At 46.2% G+C, this 14,718-nt stretch overlaps 1 protein-coding gene across 1 annotated transcript; it reads left to right on the forward strand.

The window, feature by feature from the left end:
* LOC103810992 lies at positions 1–5,572 on the forward strand. The gene is made up of 7 exons (XM_009083924.1): positions 1–61; positions 3,254–3,397; positions 3,631–3,903; positions 4,351–4,701; positions 4,821–5,063; positions 5,154–5,272; positions 5,501–5,572. Exons 1-7 carry the CDS (start codon positions 1–3, stop codon positions 5,570–5,572), a joined length of 1,263 nt encoding a protein of 420 aa, XP_009082172.1.
* The last annotated feature ends 9,146 nt before the right edge of the window (positions 5,573–14,718 follow it).

The following is a 14,718-nucleotide window of genomic DNA, read 5'->3' on the forward strand; positions in this document are numbered from 1 at the left end:
ATGAAGTCACGTGGCAAGGTGGTGAGCAGCACGCTTGCTGTCTTCTTGGTTCTGCATCTGGGTGAGTCCTCACCTCAGCAAACCCTCATGGTTTTGACAGATTTTTCACAAGGTTCGCAGCATTTGGGGTGTTTCTATGCTCCTCCCAATTTGCCATATAACATACCTCACACGGTTTAGCTTTGGGACTCAGGTTGTTCCCTGGCTCACCTGCTGAGCCTGCCAGACAAAACCAGGGTGCATCACCAGGTTTGGGGACCTGCCCTGTAGAGATGCAGGAGTGAGGTTCCTGTGAGAGCCAGGATGCACACCAAGCACAGAGTGGGAAATACTGCCCTCCACACTGTCTCCAGCTGTCTGGGCAAAAGTGTGTGTTTCTCATCACAGATTTCCCCTTACAAATGTGATTCTACCAGCTTGCTTAGTTTCCCATCTATAAGGGTCAGAAGGAGGATCCAGGGAACTACAGGCCTGTAAGCCTAACCTCAGTTCCAAGCAAGGTCATGGAGATCATCCTGAGTGCCATCACAAGGCACATGCAGGGCAACCAGGGGATCAAGTCCAGCCAACATGGATTTATGAAGGTAGGTTCTGCTTGACGAATCTGATCTCATTCTATGACAAAGTGACTCACTTAATGGATGAAGGGAAGGCTGTGGATGCAGTCTATCTGGATTTCAGCAAGGCATTTGACACTGTCTCCCCCAGCATTCTTGTAGAAAAACTGTCTGTTCGTGGCTTGGACGGGTAGACTCATTGATGGGTAAAAAACAGGCTGGATGGCTGGGCCCAGAGAGTTGTGGTAAACAGTCCAGTTGGCAACTGGTCACTGGTGGTGTTCCCCAGGGCTCAGTATTGGGGCCAGTTCTATTTAACATCTTCATTGATGATCTGGACATGGGGATTGAGTGCACCCTCAGAAAACTTGCAGACATCACTAAGTTGGGTGGGAGTGTTGATCTGCCTGTAAGTAGAAAAGCTCTGCAGAGAGACCTGGACCGACTTGATCAGTGGGCTGAGGACAACTGCATGAGGTTCAATAAGGCAAAGTGCTGGTCCTGCACTTGGAACATGACAACCCCATGCAGTGCTACAGGCTGGGGGAGGAGTGGCTCAAGCGTTGTTTGTCAGAAAGGGACTTGAGAGTGCTGGTGGACAGCTGGCTCAATATGAGCCAACAGTGTGCACAGGTGGCCAAGAAGGCCAATGACATCCTGGCTTATATCAAGAACAGCATGGCCAGCAGGACTAGAGTAGTGATCATCCCCCTGTACTCAGTATTGGTGAGGCCACACCTTAAGAGGTGTGTTCAGTTTTGGGGCCCTCACTTTAAAAAAGTCATTGAGACACTGGAGTGAGTCCAGCGAAGGGCAACAAGGCTCATAAAAGGCCTAGAACATGTGTCGTATGAGGAACAGCTGAGGGAATTGAGTTTGTTTACCCTTGTAAAGAGGCGGCTCAGGGTGACCTCATCACTCTCTACAACTTCCTGAAAGGAGGTTGTAGAGAGGTGGGGAGTAGTCTCTTCTGCCATGCCTGCAGTGAGATGACTAGAGAGAACAGCCATAAGCTGAGACAGGGGAGATTCAGATTAGATGTTAGGAAAATTTTTTTTACTGTTAGGGTTATCAGGCACTGGATTAGATTGTCCGGGGAGGTGGTGGAGTCACCATCCCTGGAAGTGTCTGTATCTGACACTGGAGGGTATGATTTAGAGTTTAGAGGTTACAGCAGAGTGACAGGCTAATGGTTGGACTCGATGGTCTTAGAGGTCTCCTCCAACCTTGATGATTCTATGATTCTATGACTGCTAACAGCATAAGGTTTGGTGGATGTTTTAGTGCTCATTTTTCAAGAAAGGAAGGACAGTGAATAAGGCCTAGCCTGTGTTCCTCAGATACTCAGCTTTGATTCCGCTGGTTGCAGAGGAAAGGTTGAAAATATCTTATGCACCCTAGAACCAAATGAAAAGCAAAAGATACCAACCCTTATTAATAGCATTTCAGATTTCACAGATAAAGACAGAATCATAAGCTTCTGTGATCCAATGTGCAATTATTGAAAATCTGTATTGGCAATGTTGCAGGTTACATCTTGGAAAAAATATGCAACTTGTGGAAAAAGCTCCATTAAACTCATGTAGACTTTTTATTTTACACTTCTACGGCTCTCTAGTACCAGGGTCACCTGGGAGATCTGCAGGTTAGGCATCTCTAAGAGCTTTCCAGCAGTGAGGCAGCAGACCACAACCCCCTTATTACCAATATTACCTCTGGCAACTCCATCTCTTTCTTATGGTCTCCTGCAGAAATCCCCTTTACAGTGAAGGAAAGGAAGTGATTCTCCCAGGAAACCACTCCTAATGTTTCTTCAACCTTACACATCCTATTTCTTTTACTGTCACATAGCCCTCACGTCAAGAACAGGAACATGACATTAGGACAGCCTTCTTTATTTCTCTTTTACTTTATCTCTTGGTTTTCCTGGGGTTTCAGTCTTTCTCCATGCAAAAGCTGGAAGAAGGGGTGAGAAAATTTGCCAATGTTGCATCAAGTCTTTACTGGGGAGTGAAGAGGGGCTGACATGTGCTGTCCTGCCTTTGCTACCAGTAGAACAACTAAGTCTTGTCCAGTGGAAAAAGATTGCTTCAGTAAAACTGTTGACATTTCAGAATTGTGACTGATGGTCAGTCCACCGCAGCTGCTATTTTCCCTGTTTCTGAACATATGTGAAAGAGAATAGCCTTTAGCTGGGTAAAGAGTCTACAGTAGAAGGTAGAGAAGCTATGGAGCTGAAAATAAAAGAGATTGATTGATTGATTGATTGATTGACCATATAAAGGAGTGAAAAATTCAGAAATTGATGACAATCTTCCCAGTGTCTGGGAAAGGGAGGAGAAATATCTACGTCTTTCAGGAGAGATGAGGTGTTCACTGACCCACTCTTCAGAAAGTGAATGTATGCCTTTTTTGGGGGGGGAATTGACTTTCAGGTCTGATCCCCAGTATGGCTCAGCAAAATGAAGTACAGGTTGGGATCGTGGGACTGGAGGTGACCCTGATCTGTACAGGCCTGCCTCCTGGCATGGGCACAGGTCCCGGCACAAGAATGTCCTGGAAGCACAATGACGCTGTTATATGGCGTATTGAAAATAATAAAAATTGGAAAGGTAAGGCTTCCAATTCATCACCCCTTTTACCCATGTATGGTCAAGAAACCTCTTCCCTCCTAACCAAGCTTATTTTTCTCAAAGGATCAGCTGCCATGACTAGTCGGTCTGAAGTTAAGGGCCCACAAAAAACTCTGAAGGTGTGGAGCTTGAAGCTCTCCGATGCTGGTACCTACACGTGCCAATATGGTCCTCACAAATTCAGTACCTCACTGCATGTCTTTGAATGTGAGTGATTAGAGGGATTTTATCCATGAGGAGGGGAGCAGATCATAGAGCTCAGGGAGACATCTCTGCTGGGATTCTTTATCCAGCTGCCATTTCTTCTGGCTGGGCTATCATAGTTCATTTCTCCTCCATCTTCAGGGGGCAAAGTCTCCGTATTCTCTGTGCTGTAACACTTGCCCCTCTCTTGCAGGAAGAGGAGCTGACTTACCAGCTGTGCCTTTTTCTTTTCACAGTGAAAATCTCTTTGGATGGGCATTTTCTGCCAAATGAAGTCCCTGAGCTGACTTTAATGCATAACTCATCCGATTCTCTACCTGATCTCAGCATCACATTGTTTAACAGTAACAATAACATAGTAACACCAGCAGTACAAAGCAAGACCCGTGAGAAATACATAATGACTTTAAAGAAACTGGAGGCTGCAGACAGTGGGATCTGGGTGTGTCACATCCATTCAAACTCTCCACTGATTAATCAGAACATCTCCTTTGCTGTGAAGGTATTAGGTATGTGACAACAAACATACAGTTCACACACAGGCTCAGGAACCAGTGCTCCCTCCCATTCATGAGCTGAGCTTTTACTTTCCAGCACCACAAGCACTGGTGCTCCAGGGTTGATTACCAGGGCTTCCAACACTGCAGTTTGGGGATCACTCTGCTCTCTGAGCTCTGTATCACACTTGCACTCATTCTCCTCTCCAGACTTGGTGAGGAGAAGATCCTCTTCTCCTTGGGGTCTGTTCTTCTCAGCTCTGGTGTGTTTGGGTGCTTTGTCTCTTTTTACTGTCTTTTTCTCAGACACTGTTTAACCTTCCTGGGGGATGTTGTGGCTTTTCTCCAAGTCCTCTTTCAACTGAGCACAGAGTGCATCTCTCTAGATCAAGGGTAGACAAGGGGAAGCGTAATCCTGGCTTTCCCTGCCTCTGTATTCTTTGTCTCTTCTGAATTCAGGTTTTCAGAATCCAGATTTGGAAAGAAAGTATGCAGCTGTTGACAGCACTATAATCTTGTCATGGCATCTGAACTTCCAGAAGATAAAATGGAAAGAAGCTTTCACAGGACAACTGAAATGGAAAGAACAGAAAAGTACAAACACCCATGAGCTGCTTGATTTTAACATGACAGCACGAGGACAGAAGCAGGAGACCAAAAAAAGCAGCCACATTCTGTTTGAGACGCCTGAAAGTACCATAGGAGTGAAACTCCCTAAGGTCCATTTTAACCATTCTGGGCAGTACCAGTGCCAGTTGGCTTACAAAGGAAGACACGTGCAGAGCAAGATAGAGCTGGTGGTGATGAAAGGTGAGAGAAAGAGAAGTGGTTCAAGAGATGAGGACATGCAGAAACCTGGAAGCCACAAGAGCACAGATAGACTCATCTTCCCATCCTCTCACTCACATGTCCTTTTCTTGCCTTTACAGTCTCAACTAACCCTGTGGGGCCACTCTCCAGAGGACAAAATATGACCCTGATCTGCGAGGTCTCTCATACACTCCCATCCAATGCCCACTTGCGCTGGGAACGTGTGAATGGGACCCAGATGGACATCAAGAACTCCAAGCAGCATGAAGTAAAGTTGGAGGTGAACATCAGTGCTGCAGGGCTGTGGAACTGTCACATCATAGAAGACAATGACAGAAAGTTCAGCCTTCTTTACCACGTGGGTATGGAAGTTAGCGTCACGTCCCTACCTCAACCCTAAAGCCTTAAAATTCTCTTTGTTTCTGCATCTAAATACTTTTCTCCTTCCACAGAGGAAGCTCCTAGTTGGATTAGCTATGTTATAACAGGAGCAAGTGTTGGAGGCAGTGTATTGGTGTTTGCCCTTGCATGCCTGTGCATCATCAATGGTACAAGCTGGCAGCGGAGAAGGGTGAGTGCCCCGGTCCCTGTGAAAGGTGAAGAGATTACGGTCTCTCCAAACCACAGGAGGAGTCATATTTCCAGTCTGGGTGTGGGGCAGGGCAGATAAAGGGTCAATCCTCAGACTCAAAGCAAATGCTTATAGATGGACAGTCTGCAGCATTTTACTGCCTCTTCAGATGAAAGCATTTGAAGCATAAAAACATCCAATTGTTCTTTATCCCTTCTCTCCTGGCAGCAACGGGCAAAAAGGATGGCACTAGCAAGAGAATACTTGCTGGAAAACAAGACATGCCAGTGTCAACAGTAAGTGGCAATGAGGGTACCCAGAATGGGCAAGACAGAGGTGCTGGATGGTTGAGTGGGGAGAAATGGATATTGAGCCTCCTTGGTGAAATAATTGAGATGCATTTCAGCATTTTCAGGGCTTACTCATGTTAAACCCACCTTAAGAGTAATGAGCTATGTTTAATAGATATCCTGTTATATACCAAACCCATTGTAGCACTGTCCTGTGAAGGCTTGGAGCAGAGAGGTTTCACTTGAATTATCTTGATGTTGAGAGATGTTAGCCAAACCCAAGAAGGAGCTCCAAAGTCCTTTGAGAAGTTCCACAGTGAATCTGTGATTGGGATATCAAGGCTGTGGAGGGGGAAAGCACACAATCAAGCACAAGGATGAAATACAAATTTTAAAAGTCCATGATGTCCATAATGTATTTCCAGCTCTGCTAGCAGAGTGTTGGACTGCAGTCAGTGAAAACTGCCAATAGCCTCCCAGGGGTAATGAAGGAGTAGAAAAAATCACGGAACCCTGTAATTCGTACCCTTTCCTAAAGGCCTTGGCTGATATGAAATATACCATCATGTCCTGGCCTTTTTTGTGAGGGCAAGAATTTCTCAAGCAGAGAAGCTGCCCTTTTCCAGGTCTTTAAGCTTATATGGTGGTATCAGGCACCAGAAGCAGCTGTGGGAAACACTTGACAGCCATTCTGTAACTGGAAGTGGAGAGCTAAGAACAGTATAAATGATTGCATGAACAAATTCAGTGAATGTATGGGTAAAAAACTGGACTTCTGCTTAATTATCACTGGTGACATTGGCAAACTGTGATAGTTTCACCCAATTTTTTCATTATCACCGAGAATTCAGTGAGAATGGTTATTGGCAAATACTGCATCATAGCTGGGATGTATATATGGCAAAGAGAATAACATGTCAAAGAATTCACCTCGTTTTCACCTACCTTTTATCAAGGTTAAAAAATAATCCCTATAAAGAGGACAAAGTCCATACAGCTACATCAAAAACTAGATAAATCTGTGCAATGCAAGTGCTGATACAGTTGTTCTTTAACTCTCTTTGCCAAGTAAGCAGCTCAGTGTAACTGAAACCTAAACCACATCTCTGGATGCTCAAGTAATCATTTGCATCCTCAGCTACAGAGGCAGGCAGTCATTCCCTATGAAAAAAAGTGGGAGGCTGGCTGGCTGTAAGGCATCTGAGTAAAGCCTTTTGCCTTTACAATACTGATACTCACATAATACTTTTCTCTTGCAGCCGACTAAAAAAGTAATATTGCAACACTGGAGTCAGAAGGACTGATGAAGTCTCTGCCTGTACCTAAACACCTGGCAGCCTATAGTGCTTTGTGAATCTATCTTCTTTCCTCCTGTTTTAATGTAATTCTTTATTCCTTCATCATTCCCCCAGTCTAATGCCATGGAGGGATGTTTTCTGGCTGGGAGCTGATGGACAAGACAAGAAACCCTGAAGGGTTATGATTGATGCCCAGTTCTATAATGAGAGACACTGAATAGAAGATATATATACATATACATATACATATACATATATAATATGCTTATATTTTGCTCATGCACTTAATTTGACCTTCTTGTGGAACCAATTTTATGGGCTTCTTTTATCTTCCTGAGTGACAATAAATTACTTTAGGGTTGGGAGTCATTTTCCGCAAGCTGGACTACATTTTTTCTGAGGCACTCTTGTCTGGTTCAAACCTACATTTCTCCATTTCCTACAGGGATGTGGAATGCTGATTCTCACTATCTCCCACATCTCTAGCTGCCATGAGCCTTCCTTAATGCACCAGCCCTCTGCTCTCTGTGGAACCTGTCCATCCTCATTCGCTTTTCCTGGGAAATTTGAGCCCTACAGTACTCCCCATACCCATCCCTCAGCCTGTAGCTTTCACCTCTCCCACAACAAACTAACATACAAGTGAAAACACCACAATCAGTCTGATAATTCAGAACTAGTTTTATCAGGAGGGCAGCTCAGGATACCAAGAGCTTCTGGAATTTAGACCGTGAAGAAGTTGTGAATGTGGATATAGAAGGTAAGTTTGAGAAGGGGTTGAGAAAGTAATTTCTGAGGAGAGCAAACCAGCCCTGGACTGAGTAATCCCACAGAGGGCAGAGAACAGATGCTTCTAAGAAAGATACCGAAAATGTTTCTCACCAAAGTGATCCTTTTTTGGTTCAAGGAAATGAGAAGAGGGAATGAAAAGCCCAGGAAATTTAGGATGGAACTAAAAGCATGTTACAGAGATGACACAATGTCCTGAAAGAAAGATACTGTTAAAATACGTACGCAATATGTCTTGTGTTTATAGAAGTTATTCTACTGTCTGCTAGTGGTGGGTCAAAAAGTCCTTGAGGTCCTACAGCTGTCACTGGCTGCAGTCCAGGCTTGCTCATTTGCACTGGGCTTGCTGAGGAGAGGCACAGAAGGGCACTGGCCTGTGGGAAGACCCCCTCATGAGATGCTCAGTGCTGAAGGAGTGGATTTCTCTGTGGCAGTCACGCCAGTATGATGCTGTTATTGACACAGAATAGACAGGTGGCAGCAACGGCAGAGACAACACCTGTGAGCTGGGGGAAATCTTCCCCTCCACAACCCCATCTCTCCCCTGCAGTGGGGATGCAGTCCCAGGCAGCTGTGGCAGCAGGTGTGGGCCACCACTGGTGTCACGCCTGCTCCTCCACCATCATCCTCACACAAGCAGTGATGAAGGCCTGCACTAATGACATTTTCCTTCCCTTAGCTTGTGCTTGTGTGCACAAAGGCCTGGTCCATATCCTTGGTGCATGCAATTACTCCTTCTGCTCCTGTCCTGTCCTTGAACTGCCAGCTGCAGCCCATCAGTCTCCTAAACAAGGCATCATCATGGCTTAAAGATAGGTCAGTTTTGGGAGCTGTATGAAGAAAAATGAGTGCAACATCAGTGGTAGTTGATATAATGGTCATGACAAACTACTTGGTATAGTCCCCTCAAGCAAAACCAACCTGTTTCTTCAGTTTCTCATTAAATAACTACTCAAGTACTCACGTCAGAACCTTTTCTTTCACTCACATGGGTGTTCAGAGCAGAGGGATTATCCTGTACCACCTGATACCTGGGTGGGACAAAACATCATTCTGGATGAGCACCCATTCGGAGCTCCTCTAGCACTGTAGCCAGCTCAAGCAGTTCAGATGCTCACCTGTGGTTCTGGCAGCTGTACAAACCACCTCTGTACCAAAAACCACAGGTCTTGACTTTTTCAGAAAGAGAATCAGCCTGACAATAAAAGTCTAAGCTAATAGGGCTTAACTTGGCCTCCAGCACAGCGTCCATCAAACCTGACCTGTCCAGGATGAAACACATGAATAGCAGAGGATGCCAGCACTGGTGGTTCAGAGAGCACAGAGGTGCCTCAGCTGACTGACAGCACTGCCCACATCTGTCAAAGCCAGGAGGCAGCACACCTGCCCCAGCATAGTCCTGATCCCAGGCTAGCAGGCAGCAGTGCAGTCTCCAAGCCAGGCTGAGCCAAGCTGGTTCTCTCACAGGATGAGAAATGGCACTGTGTGGAAGTACGACTCTTCACTCAGCAATCCGTTTTCCTCTCTTGCAAGAGCTGCAGGAGGCACATTAAGCCCCCACAAGTGATCAAAGGTTGTGTCCCCATTCACGGCTGGGACCCATCTGCATGGAGTGGTCAAGCTTACACCTCCACCACTGATGCAGAAGGTTCCTCCATCTGTTTCCAAGTGGCCTGGTTAGCATTGTGGCAGATGTGATAGTGCCACTGGGATGCTTGTAAGCACATAGCCACATCCACAGGTGCACAGCTTCCAGGTCTCCCATCTGGATGAGTGTAACAAAAATGATACACCTTCCTCAACGCTGGACAGTTCCTCCACCAGTCTCAACAGCTGTGACCCTGCCCTACTCTATCTGAAACTCGACTGTAAGCACAAACCACTGTAGGCTCCAATCTTCTAAATCTCTGGTTTTTGGCTGCTCTCTTGTCTGTATCTTTTCACATGACAACCTTTTTTTGTTCCCTAGATGCATAGACTGCCCTGATTGAGAGAAAAGTCATTCACAGAGCGAGTACTAGGTGGGCTTTGTTTTCCATCTGAGTGCAATACTGAAAGCTTCAGTGTAGGCTTCAAGGCAGGACAGAGGTAGAGATTCAGGCCAGATAGGAACAAGCTTGCAAAAAATATGTTGATGTAGATGTAGCTGACAAGTCCCCAGCTGGAGTGGACTGCAGTAACATCTTTCCCAGGCCAGGGCTTTACATGCTGTCTTCCATGTCTTCTCAGGAGGCATTGAGGACTTCTCCCTTTGCTAGATGTGACGAGGGCATATCTACACTATGCAATGAAATAATGCCTCTGCAGAACACAAACCACAGTGATATACAACTTTACAAAGCAGCAAGCACAATGACAGACCTATTTTATCATGTGGTGACAGCTCATCAGAGTAACTCCAAGATGATGGCAGGACTCAGAAAGGCATATATGGCAATACTTACAATGGCAGCAAGAGCTCTCTGTAGTGATGTGGAAACATCACAGAAAGCACAAGTTTGGAAAAAAATACTAAGTGCTGTTTTTCCCTACCATGTTGATCTTTCTGGTACTTTCTGATCTTTCTATTGTTCTCCATGTTTCTGTGCTGCAGAAGGGAAGAAGCACATGCTTCAGTCCTTTGGACCCACCTCCAATGCTTGGTCCTCTGTCAGGACCCACAGACTTGCTTGGACACAGCTGAGGATATACTGCTCTATCCAGTTCTGCTGCTCTAGAAACACATGGGCTGAAATAACCCCAGCCCACAGCGCTACCTCCCCAAGCCCCTCCTGCTTCCCAGTTTATTTCTGCCCTTTGAGTGCAGCATGAGGCAGTGATTTGGTGGATGCTGTCAGCCCGGATCTGCCAAGGCAATCCATGTGACTCATGCTCCCTGCAGGCTCTGCAGCGAAGCACTCGCATCCCTCAGCCTTCAGAGCCAAATGACCCTGTGTGCGTCTTTCCATGTTCCCAAGGTCTAGAAGGGAGAAAGCTGTGCACTTAAGCCTCTTCTAATTTCTTTTTACGGTGGGAGGAGGAGGGGAGAGGAAGCACAGTATTCAGTGTCCATTTGAATAGCTCATCGGCCTAATAGAGCTGCAGAGAAAGAGTAACTTCCATCCACCCTTCTCAAAGGTGAGGGTAGAGTTGGAGTTCCAGACCCTTCCAAGATGCTGAGGTCTGGACTGCCTCCTTTCTGAGAGGACTCCCAAGTGTGTGTTTACTAGAAGGGAGCCCAGGGTTCGTTAGCATGCTCACCTCTGAGCAACACCCCTGAACCACAGTGGGCTGCCTTTGCCTCATGCATGTCAGCATCCTTCCCTGGCATCCCCCCTGAAGAAGCCTTTGGCTCTCCTCCTGTTCATTTGCTAGCCAGCTTGGCCAAGCCTTAGAGGTGCTTCCAGATTTGGAGAATCAAAGAACAGCAGAATAAGAGGTGGTGGCAGAGACTGCCTCACTGGCAAGGAATCAAAAGGGAAGTAAGGAGAAACCCCAGTTCTTCAATGCTTTGGCACCAGTTGGCTTGTGTCAAGGTGCCTGTTTCAGACTCCAGAGCTGGGAAGTCCCTCCTCTGAGCTTGTCTGTATGCTGTGTGGAGGTAAGGTTCTGGAGATGAACAGCAGAGACAGTGATGCTGGCTTTGTGAGGACCATGGGTCTGGAAAGGCCAGCACACCAGCTGAAACAATGAGGGAAGCCAGAGAGCTTCTCAGGCACCAGCCAGCTGCATCCAGAGTGTCAGTGTCACTCCTGAAGGCCCAGTCTGTTTCTGAATTAAGAAAAGATTGTTCTGGACTTGAGAAACCTCAAACATACCTAGAGAATCTAGGGAAGAGTTGGCAAAATGAAAAGTGCAATTCTGTGTTACAAATTCAAAGAAATATTTTCAGCTCTTTCCAGATATCGTAGGTTCCCAGATTAATGACTCAAGAGGTCCTAATTATCTTTTCCATGTATGAGAACAAACAAGTAAGTGTTCAGCAATTTTGGAAAGTAGCATAATTCTGAGATTACATTTTTACATCCTTTACATACTGGAATTCGGTGCACTGGAATGTCAGTGATGCCACAAGGGCAGGAGATATGAAAAAGGGATCAGTAACATTCAGAAGAGAAAGACACACAAAGCGTAACATTGGGAGGGTAGGGGGGAAGCAGGAGAATATATGCACCTCTGCAAAATGGCATGCAGCATCATGACTTACCCTGACAAGCTGACCCTGGTAATTCCTTTTCTCAAGGAAATATCATATACAAATACATATGTATGGGACAGAGGACAAAAAAAACTTCCAGAAGGTACTCAGCTCTGTAAGGAAAACATTCACTGGTAAACAGGCATCCACAAGTTCAAATCCTAGTTTATGCATTGCAAACCCTTAATATTTCTGCATAGCTCATGACCAGCTCTAGTCATCTGTCCCCTGATGTGAGCTATCATCAATTGCCCATTTTGCAGATGAATTATCTGGGAAAGCACACTAAATCTTTCTGTACAGTGCTAGAAATAGAACCTAAGGTTTGGATTTGACAAATCTACATTGCAGTCAGTGTCACTGAAGGAAAATTGTAACGTATCTGCTTGGCTGGATTCTCATTAGCCATTAAGCACACCCTGCTCAGACAGCCAGGGAGGATGCCAGGAAACCTGCTTGCAAGCACACCGGTGTAGCCTCACAAGAGGCTGTGTCAGCCGTGTTGGAGCTCTGAGGATGGATTTAATTGCATCCATGATCTCTGAGAAACATATGAAACCTCCCATAGTCACCATCCAAGTCCTGAGTGAGAGCTGCAAACCATCAAAACCCTATGAAGTAAATTCGGCTGCCCTGTTAATGCTTCTGCTTTTAGGATTCTGCTGTTTGTTTCTTGGTTAATGAGCTCTGTTCCTTTAAGAATCCAAGGCACCTCTGGGAAGAGCATTTCCCTGGACCTGCAGAGCTGCTGTCCAGAAATAACTGATCTTTATGCAATGAACTTTTCCAGAAAACGTTTCATACCCTGACATTCTAGCCGTGGTACTTCTTTGGGCCTGGATGCCTTAGACTATTTTAGTGAGCTACCGAGATTTTAGACAGCAGATCACTGGTCAGAGTACAGCCTGACTCTGTAGGAATTAAAAATCGCCTCCAGCTCTGAATCCTTCTAAGACATGAGTTAGGGGGTTCTCATTTTCTAGCCTGGACTTCCTAGATACACAGGGAAGACAGCACCATGGGGCTTCAGGATTTCCAGATCTGAGCATCAGTGCTCCTTTGCATGTGCATTGTCAGTATGAAGCACACACACACACTTGCGACCCACCTCCTATGAAAACCAGTGAAATCAGGTGTCTGGAAAGACTAGGCAAATAGAGTCTTTGAAATCCATTTAGATGAGATGGATAGATGGACAAGCATCTGCTTGGGAATGTGACAGCCCTAGGGTAAAAGCTCTTCTTCCCACAGAGTTTGTTCCGCTTCACAGTAAATCTTCAATTTTGTGCTTTCATTCAAAGTAATAACCCAGACACATTTGCAAACACAAGAAGCCTCCTTGAGATATGAGGACCTGCCCCCATCCAGCTCTGGTCACCAATCTATGTCAGGTGTAGCCCAAGACACGAAGAGATGCTGGGCTGCAGGGTGTCCCTACCTGAGTGGAGCTGAGGCAGGCAGGCAGCGCAGAAAGTGCTGGAAGCTTGGCTTGCTGTTTCCCTGAGATAACAAGAGGATTTATTCACCCACGCAGGCAGGCTAACAACTCATGCTAAGGAGTCTCAACTTCTGAATCAGAAGAGGATGGTAATGTGGAAGTTATCACGTTAAGCAATTCATACAAATGACACAATTGGAGCTGCACAAATGTTTACATTTGTGGATACAGACCTTCTTACTTCAAGGCATGAACTACACGCAAATTATAGGGGTTGAAAAGAACTGACAGAGAGGGGCCATAATTATCCCATCTCACGTCTCTGGCTCCTGCTGTTGACTGACCACTGAGCTGAACCACCTTGGGACCATTCCTCTGTGGGAGTCCCTCATGCCAGAGAATAGCCAGAGCACGGCAGCATTGTCACCACCCGCCTGCCTCAAAAGTACCTCTTATCACCTACCTGATGCAACGTCAGATCTGTTCTAGAGGCTCCTCATTCTACTCACCATGTCTAAAAGAGGCTCCAGTCACAACATAACAGATAGTGCAAGGCAAATCTCATTTACGTCTCTGCAAGTGCCTTCACTGCTAACCCTGGGCCTGAGAATCAGCAGTACCCCAGCTTTCTTACTCAGGAGTCTCTCCCTCTGCTGATCACACAAACCTCAGACTAAATTCCTTTGTATCCAAGGCACCTGGGATCACCTCAGCCAATGCTGAGAACAATACACGAAATCTGCCCTGTCAGAGGGGATGAGAAGGCTAAGCAAACCCTGGATTCATAGGTCTGCTTTAGCAAACAGGATGATGCAGCAGGAGGATACCTGTGGAGGAGAACAGTTGATGCTAAGGAGTTAGTGGCCATGCTGTAAATGTCTGAGGACTTAACTTCAGACTGGCTCAAACCCAGCGCAAAGTTGAAATCCAAAGGGAGGTTTTAATGAACCCGCAGCCTAACTGTTCAGAAGCATGGACTCTATCCCAGTTCTGATGGAAGAAAGGAGACTTTGGCAGACATCAGGTCCTAAAACCAAGAAAGACGAGGAGGGTGTTGGTGCCTTCACTTCAGCAGCAAGATGCTAACAGGAAAATGAGATGTTTGCTGTGTTGTGAAGATGTTCTAGCCAGGATTGCCCTTGCTGAAGTGACACAGCTGGAGCTTTACCCCTCTGGCGCAAGCAATTCATTAATCTGAACACTACTCCTGTTCTATGTACTTCCCATTTTTCCCTGTTTGTGGGACCACGTTGCTGGCTGGTGGTGGAAGAGACCACCACGGGAGCTGTGCAAACTGAGGCGCCCTGGGCACTCTGCCCTCCAATCACCTCTTGCAGGCACCAGCTCCTTGCCTTTCTCACGGCACCACATCTCTCGTGGCACGGGTGCCTCCTCGCAACCCCCTTTCTTCGGGAACGGGCGCCCGGCACCTTCTCGCCCCGCAGGCGGCATTC

This window comes from Acanthisitta chloris, unplaced genomic scaffold (assembly GCF_000695815.1).
Source record: "Acanthisitta chloris isolate BGI_N310 unplaced genomic scaffold, ASM69581v1 scaffold10841, whole genome shotgun sequence".
In the NCBI taxonomy this organism is placed as follows: Eukaryota; Metazoa; Chordata; class Aves; order Passeriformes; family Acanthisittidae; genus Acanthisitta; species Acanthisitta chloris.

Excerpts from the sequence above, each read along its gene's own strand:
- LOC103810992 (XM_009083924.1), top strand. The coding sequence starts at position 1 with ATGAAGTCACGTGGCAAGGTGGTGAGCAGCACGCTTGCTGTCTTCTTG. Across the intron at positions 3,904-4,350 it reads CTTTGCTGTGAAGGTATTAG|GTTTTCAGAATCCAGATTTG; the intron begins GTATGTGACAAC and ends TTCTGAATTCAG. Across the intron at positions 5,273-5,500 it reads CAAGCTGGCAGCGGAGAAGG|CAACGGGCAAAAAGGATGGC; the intron begins GTGAGTGCCCCG and ends CTCTCCTGGCAG.